The following is a 23436-nucleotide window of genomic DNA, read 5'->3' as shown; positions in this document are numbered from 1 at the left end:
GAATCACTAAAAAGAAAGCTGAGTGGTTTAAATGATAAGAACCATCAAATGTGATCTGATCTTTGTCAAAATCACACAGATGAAAATACAGTGTCTGCTCTAACTAAAACCACCCAAACATTCATAGGTTTTCATATTTTAATGAGGATAGCATGCAAGCATTGACAGAAGGTGGAACACTAAGTAAGTGAACCTTCTGCCAAGGAGACCTAAAGAGCAGTTGAAACCAATTTTTACCAAACATTTAAATACATGTAGGCTTTAATAAACCACAATTGTTCTCTTGTACTAAAATATGTTGTTAGAAACACATACAAATCAATGGCAATATTATATAATATTTAGTCCATATTTTGACCGTGAGTTGGCGCCATGGTTTGCGGGCTCGCAGTTATGACGTAAATGGTATCTTTCCAAATGTGTAGCGTGTTCAACAATTGCTTATTGCTGCCTAAACTCGTGAAGTAAAATGCCACGATGTGCCGCTTTTGGATGCAATTTCCAGTCAAATGGAAAAAAGGGGAGTGAAGTGAGTGGTCAAGGTGGAATTATTATTTTTAGTGAATAAATGTGCATAAGTGGAAGCTTCTCCCCCTTTTTGGTCCCTATTTGCATGTATCCTACCCACCACGCGTTACAACTGGCACCCGAACATTTTTCCTGGATCCTCAGTCAAGTAAGGGTCCCATCGCGTCTGCAATAATGGTTTTGGATCTGTCCATTTATTTCTATCCATTGGTCCCACAGCAGCTTTTCGGATCAGTCTATTTTGTGGAATCGACGGCCTAATCGCAGCTGCGATATTGCCATGTGATCGGTCTAATTCCTGGATCTTCGAGTGAGTAAAAAACGCGGATTTGGATTAGTATTGCTATCTTTTTTGTTGACTATTCTTCGTGGGAGTTTTCCCCAAATCATACTAAATAATTAAAGCACTATGGCACGCTACAGTGACGACAGTGACTCTGACGTGGACCTTACAACAATGTTGGAGTTCGTCAGGGAATGCGTGTTTGCGTACTGCTGAGCTCCCGAGTGAAGAGTGGTCAAGGTGGAAATATTATCTTTTTGTGAATAATTGTGCATAAGTAGAAGCTTCTCCCCTTTCTGGTACTTTTATACACGTATCCTAGCTACCACGCGTTACAATGTACAAGATCTGGATTACACAAGGTGTGCTCTTTGGCCTGTACTGTATGTAAAGCACACAAAGCTCTGGATGCTAACAATCTAGATAATTATATTGGGAAAACATTTGAAAATGCAGTATGCTTACCTTGAATATCTGCTAATAAATCCGGAGTTCCCGAATCCCAACAGCATGCACTCTCGCTCCCAACCGGAGTTCCTAACAGCACTCTCTCACATCACCAGTTTTGCCCAACTTTTGTCTTACCAGGTATTTGCTGCACGCATTTTTCCCTGAAGCTCGTCTTGTGTACGACCGACAGTGCTGTCCTGCTCTTCACTTTTCAGATCTGGTTCAAATAGGAAGGGTAGAACTGACGAGATGTTGGGAAAGCTAACGAGTGACAAGCTGGAATTTCGGCATTCGGGGCCAGTGACGTCACGCACTGCGACGTAACAAGAATGGCGACCTATCACTTAAAATGATTTTACAAACTTTATTAAAACAAAAACATTAAGAGGGGTTTTAATATCAAATTATTATAACTCATACTAACATTTATTTTTTAAGAATTACTTGTCTTAAAAATAGAGGAATAGAGGATCCCTTTAAGTCAGGTGTGTGCCCGATCACTGATGAGTGGTTTAAAGCTGTCCTGCCCACTACAAAACACACATCTGGGAAGAAATGTCTAATGAGACGCATTGTCTGATATGCATCATGGCTCCGTCAAAAGAGCTGTTTGAAGATCTGGGATCAAGGATTGTTGATTTCTATAAAGCTGGGAAAGGATGCAAAACCGTCTCTAAAAGTCTGGATGTTCATCAATCGACATTCAGAGAAGTTGTCTACAAATGGAGAGAGTTTGGCACTGTTGCTTCTCTCACGGTGGGGATGAGCTGTTGATGTTGGTGAGCTGTTCCATTTTTCCCCCACACATGACGTTGTGTGTTACTCCCAAACAATTCTGCTTTAGTTTCATCAGTCCAAAATATATTTTGCCAAAACTTCTGTGGAGTGTCCAAGTGTCTTTTTGCGAACAATAAATGAGCAGCAATTTTTATTTTTTTAGGACCGCAGTGGCTTCCACCGTGGAGTCCTCACATGAACACCATTCTTGGCCATAGTTTTACGTATACTTGATGTGTGCACAGAGATATTGGACTGTGCTAGTGATTTCTGCAAGTCTTTAGCAGACACTCTAGGGTTCTTTTTTACCTCCCTGAGTATTCTGCACTGAATTATTGGCGTCATTTTTGGTGGACGGCCACTAATTGGGAGAGAAGCAAAAGGGCCAAACTTTTGCCCATTTGTAGGCAACTTCTCTGACTTTCGATTGACGAACATCCAGACTTTTAGAGACGGTTTTGTATCATTTCCCAGCTTACACTACCGTTCAAAAGTTCGGGGTCACAAGGAACCCCAAACTATTGAATGGCAGTGTATACAAATTAACAACCTTTGATCGCAGGTCTTCAGACAGCTCTTTTTACCAAGCCATGATGCACATCAGACAATGCTTCTCATCAAGACATTTCTTGCCAGCTGTGTGTTTTATAGTTGTCAGGGCAGCTTTAAACCACTCATCAGTGATTGGGCACACACCTGACTTAAAATGTTTGGTAAAAAATGGTTTCAATCTTTAAGTCTCCTTAGGCAGAGGGTTCACTTACTTATTTCCCCCCTTCTGTCATTGTTTTCATGCTATCCTCATTAAAATATGCCAGACACCGTATTTTCATCTGTGTGATTTTGACAAAGATCAGATCATATTTGATGGTGATTTTATGCAGGAATGTGAGAAATTCCAAAAGGTTAAGATACTTTTTCATACCACTGTATACAGTATATACAATATTAAAATCATTTCAAATGCCAATATGTACGTGCAGCACCCAGAGTGGTATATTCTCTAGAAACTGGGTCTAAATGACTCTTTCAGTGTTAAAGTGCCGACCCCTGATCTAACCGCTTGAGTGAATTGTTGTCAGTCTTACATTAAAAGTGATAAACAGCCGTCTTCTTCTCTCTCCTAAAGTGGGCCTCCAACATCAGTTGTGGAAACACTGCAAGAGTTCTGGTCTGCTCTGACCACATGCAGATGGCTCTAGTCTATGCTTCAGAAGAAAGCTATAATTTTAATGTTGGTAGAAGATCCGCTTGTCTGAAGTTACCTTACATAAAGTACTATGTTCACTTGGTTTCCTTAAATATATCATGAGAATGGCCCTGGATCTGCTATAATGCAGCAGGGCTTGGGTTAATGGCTATGTAGGAAATCAAAACATTACCCATACTAAATGAGTAGCTTTGATTGATTAGTGTTAGTGTGTTGTTAGTTAGAGTCTGTCAGCAATGTTCACCCATCTGTCCTGACCACCTATTGATAAGGGGTCTCCTCGTAATTTATTGCTACATTTTTATATATGTAATGCAGTAATGCTCTGTAAAAGATGGGATGTTCTGTGCGAATGACTGCAGTATGGAAACATTTTACATTTAGATGTGTTTTCATTTATTCAGGCATGAAAACCACTCACTTTTGAAATTAGTAAAAAAAAGTTTGATTATTATTATTTTTTTTTTATTAGTCAACTAATCGTAAAAATAGTCGGCTGACTAATCTGGAGAAAATTAGTCGTTTGGGACAGCCCTACCGGAACATACAGTGCCCTCCATAATTATTGGCACCCCTGGTTAAGATGTTTTTTAGCTTCTAATATATTTTTTTATTCAAATAATATGGGACCTTAATCGAATAAAAGAGAAAAATCCAATCTTCAATAGAAGTGCATTTATTCAGTGGGGAAAAAAATCCCACATAAAGAAATAATTATTTGACATCAAATAATGTGTGTCACAATTATTAGCACCCCTGGTGTTAATACTTTGTACAACCCCCTTTTGCCAACAAAACAAGGTCTGGGGACTGAGATGGCCATGGGAGGAGCTTGATTTTGTGTCTGGTGAACCATTTCTGTGTAGATTTGGCCATATGTTTAGGGTCATTGTCTTGCTGAAAGACCCAGTGACGACCCATCTTCAGCTTTCGGGCAGAAGGCAACAGATTTTGATTTAAAATGTCCTGGTATTTCAAAGCATTCATGATGCCATGCACCCTAACAAGGTTCACAGGGCATTTGGAAGCTAAACAGCCCCACAGCATCACTGGCCCACCCCCATACTTCAGCATGGGTATTACCGTAATTTCCCGAATATAAGGCGCACCCGTGTATAATGCGCACCCCAAATTTACTTGTAAAATGTAGGGGAAATTATTGTACCCGTTTATAACACGCACCCTAATTTTAGCACCAATAAATAGAAGAATACAAGAAAACAGAGCTCGTGTACAGATACAGAGATGTCATTTTACTGACTGGTGAAACACAGCACAAGCATAGCACATTGGTAGTTCAAAACATTACCGTAAACTGACAATATTTACGGTAATAATATGATTTGACAACTTCTCCAACTTACCAGAATCTAGGAGAAAAGAAAACAGATGTGACTTTTCTTTTAAAGGCTGCTGTATAACTTGCTCGTTTCCTCATGATGAATAAATGTTTCTTCCATGGATTGATACGGTAAAATGAAAGTGAGAATGTAAGTCGGAAATCCGTGAGAGCTCATCGCTGTCAACACGACAGTAACAAAAGGAACTATTGTTATCTGGGTTTGAGTTTCCCGAGGGACCGATATAGTTGACGGACACAGGAAGTGTGTGTCCTTACATTTGTTATGGTCCGAATTGCGGAGCTGCAATAAACGTCGACTCAAATGAGTTCAAGAAACTAAATTCTGTGCTTTATGAAGAGTGAAAAAATCAGAATTTAACACAGACGAAATAATTCGGCCGATTAGAGTGAAGTATTACCGAAACAAAATGGTGACGTCACGTACCGTAATGGTCGGCAACGGGTCGCCGCATACGTTTCTTCAACACAATGTGGCCGTGTCAATGAAAAAAAATCGGTTTGTATATATATGTAATACATATATATTTCTCTCTCCATCCATGTACCCGTTTATAATGCGCACCAAGAGTTTACAAGTTGATTTTGGGGGAAAAAAGGGCGCGTTATATTCGGGAAATTACGGTAGGTGCTTTTCAGCATGCGCATCTTTCGTGGCACACCAGACCCACTTAGAGTGTTTGTTGCCAAAAAGCTCAATCTTGGTCTCATCTGACCAAAGCACACGCTCCCAGGCTTCAAATGTATTTCCTCCACACCCTTCTCACCTTTTCACCTTTTCATGCCTGATTTATACATTGCTGAGCTATTAAAGCAGGAATCATTATCAGCAGAACGTCAAAATCAGAGGCAGGTAAAAAAATAAAGAAAGAAAACCATTGTATGTGCTCTGAAATGCCCTAGTTTTTTTCCCTTTATTTTTTTATTTTATTTTTAAAAATTTTTTTTAATTTGAGAAAATCAATTTTTTTAAATTAGGTATTAACTGCGGTTTGATATATTCATAACGTAACTTCCAACTACCGTATTTTCAGCACTATAAGCCACACCTTCAATGAATGACATATTTTAAAACTTTTTCCATATATAAGGCGCGCCGCGTTATAAGGTACATAGCCTAAACACTACAGTAGAGGCTGGGGTTATTTTATGCATCCATTAGATGGTGCTGCGCTAAAGGGAATGTCAACAAAACAGCAAGGTAAAACATGTAGTGCAACATTTATATAACATAGTGGAGGGGAACATTTTTCTTTTCTACAGTCACCCTTTTTGTGTTAGATGGGTTAGAATTTTTCCACTGTTTTGCAATGTATGCACTGTATTTGACCAGAGCATACATAAAGGCCAAAAACGCCTACGACAATACCTGCCGCTTATGTTGAATGATCAAATATGAAATTATTTATTCAAATTTTGGGGGAAAGTTTTGGTCTTTTTGGTTCCAAAATGTTGATTTATAATTGGTCAATGAAGAAAACAACACTTTAGACATAAAGTTCAAGGTGTCCTGAAAAAAGGAACCAAACCAAGCCATTGTGAACAATTCTTTCTTTGAAATATAAATGCACGTTTAGTGCAATCACAATATAGTAACACTCGTAGTAGTGCAAAACAATGACAATAACAATAATAACTCAAATAATAACTCTAAAGAAATACCATAATAACTCAATAACTAGGATTTTGTATATTATGATGGAGAGTGTTATTTGTGGTTTTCCTATTATAATTATAATGCAATTTTGTAAGCCCGTTTTTGTTTGCAAATTTGTATAAATCTGTCCCAAAAAACACTGTTGTGGCTCAATATTGATTCATATATAAGGCGCACCAGAATATAAGGTGCACTGTCGGCTTTTGAGAAAATGTAAGGCTTTTAGGTGCGCCTTATAGTGCGGAAAATATGGTAATTATCTTTTTTTTTTTGTCCTTTAACAACAAAATTTCTGTGTATTCATGCATTTCAATTATTTCCCTTTCGGGTCATCCATGAAGGTGACTGTTTTTCCCCAAAAATCAACTGCAGAATTCCACTTAGCAGGAACACTTAATCCAGATATTGCGTGTTGAGATTGACACTGATGATACTACCATTAGTGGACACAAAATTGCAGATTAGGCAGGATTATTTCTCTAGTTCTATTGTTTGGGGATAATTTTGCAGTATTGCTTTGGTGGTGGCTGGAATTTTCTGATCAGTAAAGTGTCCTAGATAGATGCTGATTTATTTTTTATTTTTATTTTGTTTTTTATTGTTTTCCAGTCACCAGTTAAATTGAACATACGAGATGCTGATTTCTAAGAGCCAATGTGCCACATCACGTTATAAATAGATGTTTTCTTTGCTGGGTACCACCACAACTATGAACATGCTGTATCTGCATCTTGATATGAAGTGAGACGGATTATTAGTCCCCGGGTTACGACGTACTCGATTTTCGCAATTTCGACTTTAGGACCCCGGAGTCTCGTCTGCCATTTTGTCTCCAGTCGCATAAACATTACTTTATTGTACCTCACAGTATCTTATTTTTTACTTTACTTCATTAATATAACATGTTCTGGCCTAACTAAATGTGAAATTGTTCAGCTTTACAGACAGCAAGCAAGGCAATTGTGCTTTTTGAAGGTTTTTCCTTCCTTCCCTTTTGACAATATATAATCTGATCAATTTCTAAATTTGAAATGAACCTACTTTGCCTAACAAATGTCCGCTAGTTTAACTGCTACGAATGCTAATGTATGTACAATTCTCATAGCACATCGCTCGCACATAACTCCACAAACTGTAGCCCTAAACTTATTTAAAAATGCATACACAAAAATATATCAGCCGAAACAACTCACAACCTTATGTGGGTCAAACCAGAGTGCAGCTGTCCTTTATCCATGTCGGACAAATCTGCTCCTCAGTCATACAGCCAGACCCAACACTGCCACCAGAGGACAGTGTATCCTCCATCATTAAACAAAATACAATACTTTTTGATCTTTTGGATAGTTAATTTGAGATTTAGGGGTACTTAAATACATAAATAAGAGAAATAAATAAATTCCGTTGCCAGCGCGGAACGGAACACGTTCGTAACCTGGGGATTACCTGTATTTATATACAGTCATGTGAAAAAATTAGGACACCATATCAAATATTCAGTTCTTTCTTAAGAAATTTTCACATATCAATGTCTGATGTTTTTTTTTTTTTTTTTATCTCTGGAAAAGAAAGTATTGCAGTTAGGCAGCAAAAATTAACATCGTTTTACTCATTAAACCAAATATATAAACAAAAATGCATACTCTAATCGAGGAAAAAGTTAGGACACCCTACAACTTAAAAGCTAGTGTTACCCCTTTTAGCTGAAATAACTTCTTTTTTGTAGCAATCTACCAGTCTTTGACATCGGTCTGAAGAAAGTTTGCCCCACTCCTCAATGCAGAATACTTTCAACAGTGACTGATGTTGGGTTTCTTTCAAATGTCTTTTTTTTTCACTTAAATCCATGCCTAATGTTTTTTTCCTCTGTTTTTCTTGTTTTTTTTTTCTTTCTCTTACTGTATTTGGGTCTTTTCGCTGCAGATATTGACATGAAGAAAGACATTGAGACATTAATAGCTGAGGAACGAGCTGACATCATTTTGAAATATGCAAAGGTGAGTCTGTGCCTTGAAGTGTCAGATCAAATTTTTACCTTGTTCAATAGTATACATTTTCTAAGGTCATTCATTTCAGATTTGAAAGATGTGAATTGGCAAGTCTTCAGTTTGTCAACATTTAAAGCGTCCACATGCAAGCTGAGTTTAGGGTGACCACCTGTCGGTTTTAGACGAACATTCAGACTTTTCTGTGACGTGTCCGGCACAACTCATTAGCTATTTGTCCGGTTTTTAAAGAAAATGGCTGGCGGTTCAGTTTATGTGAAGCAACTCAGGCCCACAGTTGTCCCAACTGGTCTGTGATTGGCCAAGAGTGGCTTCAGTTAAAAATGTCCTATATCATTGTTTCAATAAAATGTAAACAAAGCTTCACGTGTGGCTATCTGACGACATCATTTCGAGATTTTACAACAGTGCCGTCGGACATCTTTTAACATAGAATGGACAAAATAGCATGACTTCCTTGCCAAAAGCAGTCGTGATTCGTTTCACGGTTTCTGCACACTTTGCCGGTGTGATGTGGACTTGAGGGTGGTTTAAATACACTAAGAGACTAATGTGGTCAACAGATAAACACTCTGCCTTAAAGCTACCACAAAAAAATCACAATGCCTTAAAGCTATCAGATGAAAACACGTCAAAATTATTTTGCCAGAACACCGTTTCAAAATAAGATTTTGGGTATGTTGTAAGGGTGTAACGGTACATGTATTTGTATTGAACCGTTTCGGTATGTGGTGCTTGTTTCGGAACGGAGGCATACCGAACGAGTTTCTGACGTAATGTAACCCTTACTTTTCGAGGCTGTGAGTCGATCGAGTTACAGTTTCTTTGTGTAGATTGTATTTACTTAGTCTTCTCTAGTATAATGAGGACCAACACGGTAGGACAGTATAACCCAGAAACGTCAACGGCGCGACAACGTGGCCGCCGCAAGAACGCAGTGAAACGTTAAAGTCAATCAGCCAATGCACACCAGTCGCAGTGCGGCCGCGTGTTAGACGTGTCCCAGAAGTGGCTCAACAAGACGCACGCGAAAAGAACGGCAGAGTTTATTATTTGAGGCAAGACGCGACCCTCCTGCGTCAATATTACTACCGGTAGCTAGGATCGGGCAGACCGGAAGTCACTCGTGTAAAAATACGGTGGATCCGGTCGATTTTCAAACTAATATGCAATCGTAACCCACTTTTTGAGTCCATCAGATCGGTAGATCGGGGCATATTTGACTTGTCTTTGTTGATTTACTGCTGTCTTCTCTGATATAATAATAACAGACACGGCCCCGTGTTCCATACAAAACCCTCCTACCACAACAAAACAAGTAGGAACTAATATTCACATAGGAACTAAAGTTATACAACATAAAATATACAATATAAATGAATACTACATCACATTTGTAAAATATAAACACATAATAAATAATAGCCCATTTAAATAAAATAAATTGAAATGAGCTAAAACACCTGTAATTAAATAATAAGAATAATACACAGAGTCTGCTTACACAATTTATTAATTTCTGTGTGGCACTTTAACTTGAGAAAATCCACTAATAAACCTTTTGAAAACCGTTCATAAGAAAAAAAATGATTCATTGAGGCATTTCATTTGTTAAAATAAATGTTGAAATCTTTGTCATTGGGATTGCTTTTCTCTTTAGCACAGGACTTCTTTTTTCTTCTTTCTTTCAGAAACACACTTCATGACACAATACGCGGGGCCTGAAAGGCAAATTGTTGTTGGATTATCTTTAAATACTCGCTACTGTTTGAGCAGAATTCTAGCTTTGTATAGGCTAATGTTCTTATTGTTGAAAGGTGTGTTATAAACAACTAGCACATTTATATTTTGCATTTTGTTTTCTTACTGTACCGAAAATGAACCGAACCGTGACCTCAAAACCGAGGTACCTACCGAACCGAGATTTTTGTGTTCCGTTACACCCCTAGTACGTTGCAATTTGAAAACAGGTAGCGTAAACTAAATAAATTGCCCCCCAAAAAGTTTGACCTTTAATTTTTTTTTTTTTTTTACTATTTAGTTACACAATTATGATCTCGTGCAGAACGTGCAAAACTTTGTCAATGAAAATACACCACAAGTCTGATTTCTGTTTTTTTATTTATTCATTTTTCAATGTCCTCTATTTTGACCTTTTAGAAGTGTTCACCCTAGCTCAGTTGCAACTTTCACTCACACAGCATGAACGTTGTTCGTGCCATGTGTCACAATTTGTCACAAAGTCTTTTTTTTTTGTTTGTTTGTTTTTTTTGTTTTTTTGTTTTTTAGCCTATCCCAGCCTAGCCTATTATTGCTTGGGTACATGGTTCCACAGTTTAAATCTTTTTTTTTGTTTTGTTTTTTTGTTTTTTAGCCTATCCCAGCCTAGCCTATTATTGCTTGGGTAGATGGTTCCACAGTTTAAATCTTAATCCCATTTAACTCCATTTTAACAGGTAAAATTAACACGTTATTTTGGTTCGCACACAGATTCTTGTTGGGGGGTAAAAAAGAGAACAAAATTTTAGTCTGCCATATATTCAGTCAAAAGTGTAAATCATTGAGCCATCCAACCAGCTTCTCCTACTTATCTATTTTTTTTGCTGCATGTAACACTTGGATGAGAAGCGCAAAACCTTGTGTGGGTGTGCGCAGGTGGATGTATTTGAGTGGCCAAAAGTCACATTACAGTACAGTATTTATATAATATCAGTGTGCATCTGATAATAGAATGAGAAGCAATGGCAGGAGTTAAGAGGTAAAACAACCTTATTGAAATGTCTTCATGATGCTGGTTGTTTAGCAATGTTTGAATAAACACTGGAGAGTAGTCATTCACTCAGTTACTCAGTTTATTTCACATTGATGTTTTTTTTATATCATCGTTACCTAGATTTTCAGACAGAAAACAAATATAAATGGATCGGCTTTTTTTGTTTTAATTCTAATTTCTCATTAGGATATCTACTTGGTTGGGTGGTAACTAAGCTTGAGAACGATAAACCGATACGGCTGGATATCCTATTTTACAGGTGAGAGATACAACTGTATCGATAGCAAAATAACCATTCGGCAGTAATTAGCCATGAAATATTCAAAGAACCGATAGTAGAGATAGGATTCGGCTATCGCGAGCACAAGAATCGGCTACGCATGCCTAGTACAATGCATTGCTGAATATGGGAAATTTTGCTTTTACTTCACATGCTGCGCTTGTGTCATACATAGCGTGTGACCACACACATGATGTAATATGGACAATAGCCACTCACAGTCGTGGTTGCCTCAACTTCCCATCATGCATGTCGGCAGAACAGCCAGTAGTCACCGTCATTACCCGATCGTCACAAGCGTGTCATAACAACGCGAGAGCCAACGACACCACTGTAACGCACGCGCCGTAGCGTTCTCTTTACAGCCCAAAGCGAAACTAATGGTGGCAACGAAGCAACCTGCTACAACAATGGACAGTTTGAGCACTGACGCCAGCGATGTGCGATTGATTTTCAACGTACCAGGAAAACAAAAGTCGGACTTTGAAGTGAGGAAGGCATTCAGATTTGTATGGGACAGAACTAGTGTGAAATGTGAAGCGGTACAGAGATCGTGAGTTTTTAACCCTGAAAAATAACCCACTACAATGCTGGAACGGGCAGCACGACCCGCTGTAGACATTGTTTCCATGAAACGCAGTCTACTTGAACATTAACATGCGGATCAGTTGATCTTCTTCAAGAAAAATCTGCAGTTCAAAAAAGATATGGACAGTGATGAGGAATAAAAAAAATGTGGAAGCACAGGAATAAGTGGATGACTTGCAAAATATAAATGTGCTAGTTGTTTATTACGCACCTTTGTGCTTTCACCAATAGGAACATTAGCCTATACTAAGCTAGAATTCTGCTCAAAAAGTAGCGGGTATTTAAAGATAACCCTACAGCAATTTGCCTTTCAGACCCCGTGTATTGGCTAGCTTTGGTCAGAAAAAAGAAGTCCTGTGCTAGAGAGATAAGCAATCCCAATGACAAAGATTTAACATGTATTTTACAAATAAAATGCCTCAATGAATCATTTTTTTTCTTATGAACGGTTTTCAAAAGCTTTATTGGTGGATTTTCTCAAGTTAAAGCGCCACACAGAAATTAATAAATTTAATTTTGTAATTACAGGTGTTTTAGCTCATTTCAATTTATTTTATTTAAATGGGCTATTATTTATTTTATTATGTGTTTATATTTTACAAATGTGATGTAGTATTCATTTTTATTGTATATTTTATGTTGTATAACTTTAGATCCTATGTGAATATTGGTTCCTACTTGTTTTGTTGTGGTAGGAGGGTTTTGTATTGAACACGGGGCCATGTTGGTTATTATTATAGCAGAGAAGACAGCAGTAAATCAACAAAGACAAGTCAACTGTGCCCCCATCTACCACTCAAGAGATCTGATGGACTCAAAAAGTGGGTGACGATTGCATATTAGTTTGAAAATTGACCGGATCCACCGTATTTTTACACATCACGTCACGAGTGACACGTCTGGCCGATCCTAGCTTCTGGTAGTAATATTGACGCAGGAGGGTCGCGTCTCGCGTCAAATAATAAACTCTGCAGTTCTTTTCGCATGTGTCGTGTTGAGCCGCGTCTAACACGCGGCCACACTGCGACTGGTGTGCACTGGCTGACTGACTTTAACACCCGCATTTCACTGTGTTCTCGCGGCGGCCACGTTGTCACGCCGTTGACGTTTCTGGGTTATACTGTCCTACCGTGTTGGTCCTCATTATAGTAGAGAAGACGGAGTAAATATAATCTACACAAAGAAACTGTACCCCGATCGACTCACAGCCTCGAAAAGTATGGGTTACATTACGTCAGAAACTTGTTCGATACGCCTCCGTTCCGAACCGAGCACCACGTACCGAAACGGTTCAATGCAAATACATGTACCGTTACACCCTTACTGTCACTGGAGTTTTATTTTATTATCCCATCCAACCAAATGATGGTCATTTAGCAAGCCTTACTTTTTTTTTCATAAAAAAAATAAAACATACATTGGTATAAAATTTTGTTGTTTAATTTTGCTATTAGAAATGTGGTCTTTTTTATACGTTTAAAATACTGTAAGAACAAACACAAAAAATTTTTACTATCATATCGTTTTTACACTGTATCAAACCGTATCGTTCTTAAATTGTATAGAATTGCAAGAACGCAGTGAAACGTTAAAGTCAATCAGCCAATGCACACCAGTCGCAGTGCGGCCGCGTGTTAGACGTGTCCCAGAAGTGGCTCAACAAGACGCACGCGAAAAGAACGGCAGAGTTTATTATTTGAGGCAAGATGCGACCCTCCTGCGTCAATATTACTACCGGTAGCTAGGATCGGGCAGACCGGAAGTCACTCGTGTAAAAATACGGTGGATCCGGTCGATTTTCAAACTAATATGCAATCGTAACCCACTTTTTGAGTCCATCAGATCGGTAGATCGGGGCATATTTGACTTGTCTTTGTTGATTTACTGCTGTCTTCTCTGATATAATAATAACAGACACGGCCCCGTGTTCCATACAAAACCCTCCTACCACAACAAAACAAGTAGGAACTAATATTCACATAGGAACTAAAGTTATACAACATAAAATATACAATATAAATGAATACTACATCACATTTGTAAAATATAAACACATAATAAATAATAGCCCATTTAAATAAAATAAATTGAAATGAGCTAAAACACCTGTAATTAAATAATAAGAATAATACACAGAGTCTGCTTACACAATTTATTAATTTCTGTGTGGCACTTTAACTTGAGAAAATCCACTAATAAACCTTTTGAAAACCGTTCATAAGAAAAAAAATGATTCATTGAGGCATTTCATTTGTTAAAATAAATGTTGAAATCTTTGTCATTGGGATTGCTTTTCTCTTTAGCACAGGACTTCTTTTTTCTTCTTTCTTTCAGAAACACACTTCATGACACAATACGCGGGGCCTGAAAGGCAAATTGTTGTTGGATTATCTTTAAATACTCGCTACTGTTTGAGCAGAATTCTAGCTTTGTATAGGCTAATGTTCTTATTGTTGCAAGGTGTGTTATAAACAACTAGCACATTTATATTTTGCATTTTGTTTTCTTACTGTACCGAAAATGAACCGAACCGTGACCTCAAAACCGAGGTACCTACCGAACCGAGATTTTTGTGTTCCGTTACACCCCTAGTACGTTGCAATTTGAAAACAGGTAGCGTAAACGAAATAAATTGCCCCCCCAAAAGTTTGACCTTTAATTTTTTTTTTTTTTTTACTATTTAGTTACACAATTATGATCTCGTGCAGAACGTGCAAAACTTTGTCAATGAAAATACACCACAAGTCTGATTTCTGTTTTTTTATTTATTCATTTTTCAATGTCCTCTATTTTGACCTTTTAGAAGTGTTCACCCTAGCTCAGTTGCAACTTTCACTCACACAGCATGAACGTTGTTCGTGCCATGTGTCACAATTTGTCACAAAGTCTTTTTTTTTTTTTTTTGTTTGTTTTTTTTGTTTTTTTGTTTTTTAGCCTATCCCAGCCTAGCCTATTATTGCTTGGGTACATGGTTCCACAGTTTAAATCTTTTTTTTTTTTGTTTTTTTGTTTTTTAGCCTATCCCAGCCTAGCCTATTATTGCTTGGGTAGATGGTTCCACAGTTTAAATCTTAATCCCATTTAACTCCATTTTAACAGGTAAAATTAACACGTTATTTTGGTTCGCACACAGATTCTAGTTGGGGGGTAAAAAAGAGAACAAAATTTTAGTCTGCCATATATTCAGTCAAAAGTGTAAATCATTGAGCCATCCAACCAGCTTCTCCTACTTATCTATTTTTTTTGCTGCATGTAACACTTGGATGAGAAGCGCAAAACCTTGTGTGGGTGTGCGCAGGTGGATGTATTTGAGTGGTCAAAAGTCACATTACAGTACAGTATTTATATAATATCAGTGTGCATCTGATAATAGAATGAGAAGCAATGGCAGGAGTTAAGAGGTAAAACAACCTTATTGAAATGTCTTCATGATGCTGGTTGTTTAGCAATGTTTGAATAAACACTGGAGAGTAGTCATTCACTCAGTTACTCAGTTTATTTCACATTGATGTTTTTTTTATATCATCGTTACCTAGATTTTCAGACAGAAAACAAATATAAATGGATCGGCTTTTTTTGTTTTAATTCTAGTTTCTCATTAGGATATCTACTTGGTTGGGTGGTAACTAAGCTTGAGAACGATAAACCCGATACGGCTGGATATCCTATTTTACAGGTGAGAGATACAACTGTATCGATAGCAAAATAACCATTCGGCAGTAATTAGCCATGAAATATTCAAAGAACCGATAGTAGAGATAGGATTCGGCTAACGCGAGCACATGAATCGGCTACGCATGCCTAGTACAATGCATTGCTGAATATGGGAAATTTTGCTTTTACTTCACATGCTGCGCTTGTGTCATACATAGCGTGTGACCACACACATGATGTAATATGGACAATAGCCACTCACAGTCGTGGTTGCCTCAACTTCCCATCATGCATGTCGGCAGAACAGCCAGTAGTCACCGTCATTACCCGATCGTCACAAGCGTGTCATAACAACGCGAGAGCCAACGACACTACTGTAACGCACGCGCCGTAGCGTTCTCTTTACAGCCCAAAGCGAAACTAATGGTGGCAACGAAGCAACCTGCTACAACAATGGACAGTTTGAGCACAGACGCCAGCGATGTGCGATTGATTTTCAACGTACCAGGAAAACAAAAGTCGGACTTTGAAGTGAGGAAGGCATTCAGATTTGTATGGGACAGAGCTAGTGTGAAATGTGAAGCGGTACAGAGATCGTGAGTTTTTAACCCTGAAAAATAACCCACTACAATGCTGGAACGGGCAGCACGACCCGCTGTAGATATTGTTTCCATGAAACGCAGTCTACTTGAACATTAACATGCGGATCAGTTGATCTTCTTCAAGAAAAATCTGCAGTTCAAAAAAGATATGGACAGTGATGAATAAAAAAAAATGTGGAAGCACAGGAATAAGTGGATGACTTTGCAAAATATAAATGTGCTAGTTGTTTATTACGCACCTTTGTGCTTTCAACAATAGGAACATTAGCCTATACTAAGCTAGAATTCTGCTCAAAAAGTAGCGGGTATTTAAAGATAATCCTACAACAATTTGCCTTTCAGACCCCGTGTATTGGTCAGCTTTGGTCAGAAAAAAGAAGTCCTGTGCTAGAGAGATAAGCAATCCCAATGACAAAGATTTAACATGTATTTTACAAATGAAATGCCTCAATGAATCATTTTTTTTCTTATGAATGGTTTTCAAAAGCTTTATTGGTGGATTTTCTCAATTTAAAGCGCCACACAGAAATTAATCAATTTAATTTTGTAATTACAGGTGTTTTAGCTCATTTCAATTTATTTTATTTAAACGGGCTATTATTTATTTTATTATGTGTTTATATTTTACAAATGTGATGTAGTATTCATTTTTATTGTATATTTTATGTTGTATAACTTTAGATCCTATGTGAATATTGGTTCCTACTTGTTTTGTTGTTGTAGGAGGGTTTTGTATTGAACACGGGGCCATGTTGGTTATTATTATAGCAGAGTAGACAGCAGTAAATCAACAAAGACAAGTCAACTGTGCCCCCATCTACCACTCAAGAGATCTGATGGACTCAAAAAGTGGGTGACGATTGCATATTAGTTTGAAAATTGACCGGATCCACCGTATTTTTACACGTCACGTCACGAGTGACACGTCTGGCCGATCCTAGCTTCTGGTAGTAATATTGACGCAGGAGGGTCGCGTCTCGCGTCAAATAATAAACTCTGCAGTTCTTTTTGCGTGTGTCGTGTTGAGCCGCGTCTAACACGCGGCCACACTGCGACTGGTGTGCACTGGCTGACTGACTTTAACGCCCGCATTTCACTGTGTTCTCGCGGCGGCCACGTTGTCACGCCGTTGACGTTTCTGGGTTATACTGTCCTACCGTGTTGGTCCTCATTATAGTAGAGAAGACGGAGTAAATATAATCTACACAAAGAAACTGTACCCCGATCAACTCACAGCCTCGAAAAGTATGGGTTACATTACGTCAGAAACTTGTTCGATACGCCTCCGTTCCGAACCGAGCACCACGTACCGAAACGGTTCAATGCAAATACATGTACCGTTACACCCTTACTGTCACTGGAGTTTTATTTTATTATCCCATCCAACCAAATGATGGTCATTTAGCAAGCCTTACTTTTTTTTTCATAAAAAAAATAAAACATACATTGGTATAAAATTTTGTTTTTTAATTTTGCTATTAGAAATGTGGTCTTTTTTATACGTTTAAAATACTGTAAGAACAAACACAAAAAATGTTTACTATCGTATCGTTTCTACACTGTATCGAACCGTATCGTTCTTAAATTGTATAGAATTGTATCGAATCGCTCGGCCTTAAAAATGTGTCGTTTTTTAATCGAATTGTAACCTGTGTATCTAGATACATATGGTAGAGCAGCCAAAAATTTTACTCAACTCGGAGCATTACTTGAAAATAATATGACTCAAGCAAAAAGTCATCCAAAAATGTACTCAAGTACAAATAAACATGTTTTGTGAAAAGAATGCTCAAGTAATTAGTAACATTGTGAGTAAGTAATTACGTTTGATTGAAAAAAATAAAAGATATTTTTCTCAGCACAAAATTATTGTGTCTATATAAACTGTTATTATTACACTGTACTATAACGTATTACATAAACATATTAAGCCAAAGAAATACCAAAAATAAATAAATAAATAAATCATTGAATTCTGGCGAGAGAGATTTTTGTAGTCAGAATTTTTTACTTACAGATTTGTATTTTTGTGCCTAATATTGTCATGTTATAGGTTATCCTACAGTATAGCCATGTGCCGGTCATGGTATCACGGTATTGCAATAACTGCTCTAAAATGTGTTACTTTGAGATATCTGGGTTAAAAAAAAATAAAAAAAAATAATAATTATCTTCTTTCCATTGAACAGGATTTTTGTTTTTCAAAACATATTAGCAAATTGGAACATAAATATAATGTTAAGTAAAAAAAAATTAAATTCTAAATTAAAATAAATGCAGTCCTTTCAGGGAGCCTAAACCCACAGCCACAGCTCAACACGATTACCACCAGAACAAAAATAATTGAATTTTTTTCCGTAAAAAGCACATGTTTATGAACACACCATCTTTCCTAACACAGACAGTTGTCAGACAAAAAAAAACACGTTTTAACACTGCTAAACACATTAAACATGCTGGAGGTAACTCTCGTAGCAGTTGGGAAACATTCATGACAGTGTTTACCAACCTTTCATTTTATATAAATGCGAAATCAAATTGGAGGTATTGCCTCCTCAGCAGCCACCCTCCGCAAACATGTTTTACATGTCGGTTGGCCTTTCTCCTCTAGGTCGTGGCCGTCTAACTTTTCTGTAGTTGAAGTATTCCCATGCCAGCGATTTCGTTTTCTTTGATGGGGGAAAAAGTTCAGGAGTTTCCCCTCCTCTAGCCATCGTGTAGCACAGCTGACTCAATGACACTAAGCAACAACCGGTGGGGGAGGGTTGAGCCTTGCAGCTGCAAGCGAGGGATTTCTCTCTGCATTTTTGGGACATAAAAAATAGCTAATGCCGTAGGGACGGTATGACAGAAAATGTTTGCGCTTTTGAAACCTAGACGTTTTCATACCACGGTATACCTTGAAACAGTATAATACTATACAGTATAATAGTAGCCGTTTATATAGATGATGTTTTGCAGAGAAAAAACATTTACCGTTGTTAAAAAAAATCTGACATTATAAGCAGTTACTCATTACTTGAGTGTTTTTTACACCAAATTGTATTGCACTTGTACTTGTAAATTTTTGGGATGACTACTTTTACGTGAATAATTTATTTTTGACGTAACGCTCCTTATCCTTGAGTAAAACCTATGACTACTCTACCTAAATCTGGATATTTGGTAGTTCTCTAGAAGCTAATGCAAAGATGAAAATCAGGAGTGAGGTTAATTTTAGCACAATGTCTGAATAGTGGTGGGGGGTCTAATGGCCTGCTCTGTCTAGCCATAGTGACAGCTGTGACACACTTTGCACTGATTGACTTTCGCAGATATCTAGCTAAATTCCCAGTTACAGAGATTAATACATTTTAATACTAGTTTCCAGTAGGCCCACAGCAAGTATTAACTAAAGGGCAAGGCATGATAGCTAATTTTGTTTTGTGTATCTCCTCTTACATCCATGCATGCATCTTTTTTCTGACATTAAAGATTGGATAAAGTAGCATCTGGTTTTGTCAACTTACACTCAGTGGCAAAAATCAGACTTCAAATTTGAAAGAAAAAAAAATTGTAATAATATCTGATATCGACTGATAAGAAAATTTTTATTGTGATAACAATTGTTGTCATATCGCCTAGGTTTAAATATACCTTGGTTATTCAATTGTTGATGAGTGAATGTTTAGAAAATCTATTTAATAAGGAATTAAAGGCCTGAAGAATTTTTGATGTTATCGTTTCAGTAAAAAATTGTATGAAAAGACTGAAGGGGATGAGTCATTTTAAGCACAATTGCCATTCTAGTGTTATGATTTCATAGCAAATATGCCCATTAGTTAGTTAAGATGTCCACAAAAGAATTAATAGCCATTAAGTTAAATTCAGTGAAATTCATAAGTCTTCATCGTCAATTAATAAGCTTTTACTTGACGCTTCATCATAACTGTTTATACTAGGTTCATTTAAATATTTGCAGCAAACAGTACAGTCGTATTTATTAATAGCCTTAGTTTGTATTTAATAGCCATGATATAGCCATGATATTAGGTCTCACTGTGCTCAATATTTAAACGGGAAAAAAACTCTAAATTAGGCCTGTCGTGATAACAATTCAGTTCAATTCAATTTTATTTGTATAGCCCTACAGTGGGGCAAATAGGTATTTAGTCAACCACCAATTGTGCAAGTTCCCCTACTTGAAAGATTAGAGAGGCCTGTAATTGTCACCATGAGTAAACCTCAACCATGAGAGACAGAATGTGTGAAAAAAAAACAGAAAATCACATTGTTTGATTTTTAAAGAATTTATTTGCAAATTATGGTGGAAAATAAGTATTTGGTCAGTCCCAAAAGTTCATCTCAATATTTTGTTATGTACTCTTTGTTGGCAATAACGGAGGCCAAACATTTTCTGTAACTCTTCACTCTTCGCTTGGTGTAAAGAAATCAGCTGTGGGAGCAGTTATTAGAAAATGGAAGACATATGTTCAGACCAACCGGGCACTCAGACTTCTATTCTCCGTGTCAAACAGCTGAACAGGACAGGTTTAAGAAAAAAAAAAAAAGGTAATGGAAGACATACAAGACCGCTGATAATCTCCCTTGATCTGGGGCTCCAGCAAGATCTCACCCCGTGGTGTCAAAATGATAACAAGAACGGTGAGCAAAAATCCCAGAACCACACGGGGCAACCTAGTGTATGACCTACAGAGAGCTGGGACCACAGTAACAAATGCTACTATCAGTAACACAATGCGTCGCCAGGGACTCAAATCCTGCACGGCCAGACATGTCCCCATGCTGAAGCCAGTACACGTCCAGGCCCGTCTGCGGTTCGCTAGAGAGCATTCGGATGATCCAGAAGAGGACTGGGAGAATGTGTTATGGTCAGATGAAACCAAAATATAACTTTTTGGTAGAAACAGGTGGAGGTGGCAACGAGGATGTCCATCCAGCCAGGGGTCTGGATAGTCAGGAGGCTGCGACTGAAAAATGGGGGAAGGGGACACCAGGTGACGAATGATGAAGAGACTAGTCAACTAGATATTAAATTTAGAAAAGAGAAATAAAGTAAGACAAGTGGTAGGTAGAGTGAGAAAAAGGAGATAGGAATCAAACAACAAACTTTAGTAGGCGATATACTACTATATCTCACAAATTATTGCCTATATGATATACAGTCTGGGGTCGCGTTAACCGAATATTTTCCGTCGTTGACCGATTTTTTAAAACGGTGACGGAAAAAACTGAAGTCCACCTGTCATTTTGACAGGTTGCAATTCACACCCCAGACCACAGGGTGGCGAGTGAGCATATTAATTAGCTATTGTCTCTCTTGATGCATGACGTCGTTGGCCTTACTCTGAAAAATGTCAAGGCAACTGAGTGTCCGAAGTTTCTTCAAAAAGCCCCAAAACGACGATGGTGTTGATAAAAGAGGTGAAAAAACAGGGACTGCACAACCGGGCACACAATTCAAGTCCATGCGCACCAGAAGGAAGGTGTAAGACTCCGTTCAGGCCACAGCCGGTGAACTGTTAATTTCATTGTTCCATAATGTAGCCTACCTACTGGGGCCACAGTCAGCTGTTTTTGTCACTGCGGAGAAAAAGTTACATATTCATCTGCTTGATGTGTGATGGCACGGTGTGGATTCTCTGTTAAGCTTGTTCGGACAGAATGAAAAGTAAATACTATTGAATATGTTGAAGCGGTATGCAATGTTAAGAGTTTTGTTAGCTCGAATTGCTGTGTCCAGCCGCTGTAGCTCTGCTGCTCTCTGTGAACTCTCTAGTCAAGCCGGAACGCACGCGGCTCTTAAGTGTCTCTGTCACGTGACTGTGTCGTAGCCGCTAACGCGCTCGACCAAATGGACACACAAGTACGAAAGGTGAATTATGCCAAACAAAGGGTCACCACAATGTCATTATCATCATTTTAAAAATTTAAGTGACGGGTAAAAATAGATTATAACCGGATTTTTATGACCCTGTCAGTCAAAATGACAGACAACGAAAAAGTCTAGCGCAACCAATACAGTATATTATTGCCTGTTTTTTTTTTTTCAACCAATTAACCATGAATATAGTGACGATACATCCTCATGAATCACCTATTCAAATACAATAAATTGTTATTCTTAAATAAAATACAAACGAAAATAAAATTTATAAATATTTTTTAAAAAACACACAATGCATAATGAGTCATTTTAAAGCTAGTTAAGAGCAGAATATGAAATAGGTGAGAAACCTAATGTCGTTTTTGTTTTCTCCCAATTAGAGCCCATTAAAAGTGTTAATTTGATCCAAAATGACTGTCATCTTGTCCTGCAAAGTGTGCATGCAACAAATTAAAATATCATTTATTACATCATATTATAATTACCAATCAGATTTTTCAGAATGGCCGTCATTTTACATATATTCTTAGTGTAGAATCTGAAGTATATGCGATTGCCTCCAGAAATCTGAATATGACGTGCTTTTATTTTGAAATGTTCACCGGAAATACGTTTGCTAAGCTGCTAACCGTAAACTGTACACACAGTAAAAAAATAAACAAAAACAATGTGCACTAGTGACGAGATTTGTCGTTCACTTGAGCAAACGAATCCATTCCGGTTCGTTCAGTAAAAAGATTCGTTCAAACAAATCGTTCAACGAATCGTTCGCCCCCCTCATCTCCCTCCCCGCCCAAACGAATCATTCGGTTACTGAACGGGAAGTGACGTTGCCGAACGAATCACCAAAGACCGCTTCGCAGTATAACTGAACGGGAAGTGACATTGCTTGGTCCCGCCCTCTCTTCCACATTGACCACTCGTCGTAGTTTCAGAAATGAGTGACAGGCGGTATCATTCTGCTTTCACAGACAGCCTCGTCTCCCTCCTGCTGCTGCTGCAAAAGCGAGGGAGAACTTCCGCGTCGTCTGTCCTAGTTCTATGGGCTCAAAGTCATGGCTCGTGCTTGCATTTCGATTTAGGACACGGTTAAACATTTTCCTTTTGTGAGGGGAGTAGGGGGCGGGGGCGCACGGACTTTCTTTAGCAGGTTCTTGATCACACATACAATCACATATACAGCATGTTTGCTGTCACGAAAATAAAAATACAGAGAAAGTTTAATTTCTGAATATGGAACGACCAACACATCATATTTACATCTCGCTCTGTTGTATTTTTGTTTTTTAGTATTAAGATGATCGTGTTGAATTTTTGCACTGGTATTAATAAATAAAATAATCCGGTCAGCTCCCCTGTCGTCCCCGCATCTGAGATCGTC

General features: G+C 37.9%; 1 protein-coding gene across 1 annotated transcript in view; it reads left to right on the top strand.

Annotated features, from left to right (window-relative positions):
• LOC130923475 (USP6 N-terminal-like protein) overlaps positions 1 to 23436 on the top strand; it is a 76316-nt gene that overhangs the window by 13283 nt on the left and 39597 nt on the right. The window contains exon 2 of the mRNA XM_057849216.1: positions 8189 to 8262. Within this exon, the coding sequence (XP_057705199.1) occupies positions 8197 to 8262 (66 nt within the window). The 5' untranslated portion in view covers positions 8189 to 8196. The remainder of the gene's footprint in view (positions 1 to 8188; positions 8263 to 23436) is intronic.

Source organism: Corythoichthys intestinalis, chromosome 1 (assembly GCF_030265065.1).
Source record: "Corythoichthys intestinalis isolate RoL2023-P3 chromosome 1, ASM3026506v1, whole genome shotgun sequence".
Classification (NCBI taxonomy): domain Eukaryota; kingdom Metazoa; phylum Chordata; class Actinopteri; order Syngnathiformes; family Syngnathidae; genus Corythoichthys; species Corythoichthys intestinalis.
Note: the sequence above shows the minus strand (reverse complement) of the source record. Positions and strands in the feature narration are given on the sequence as shown.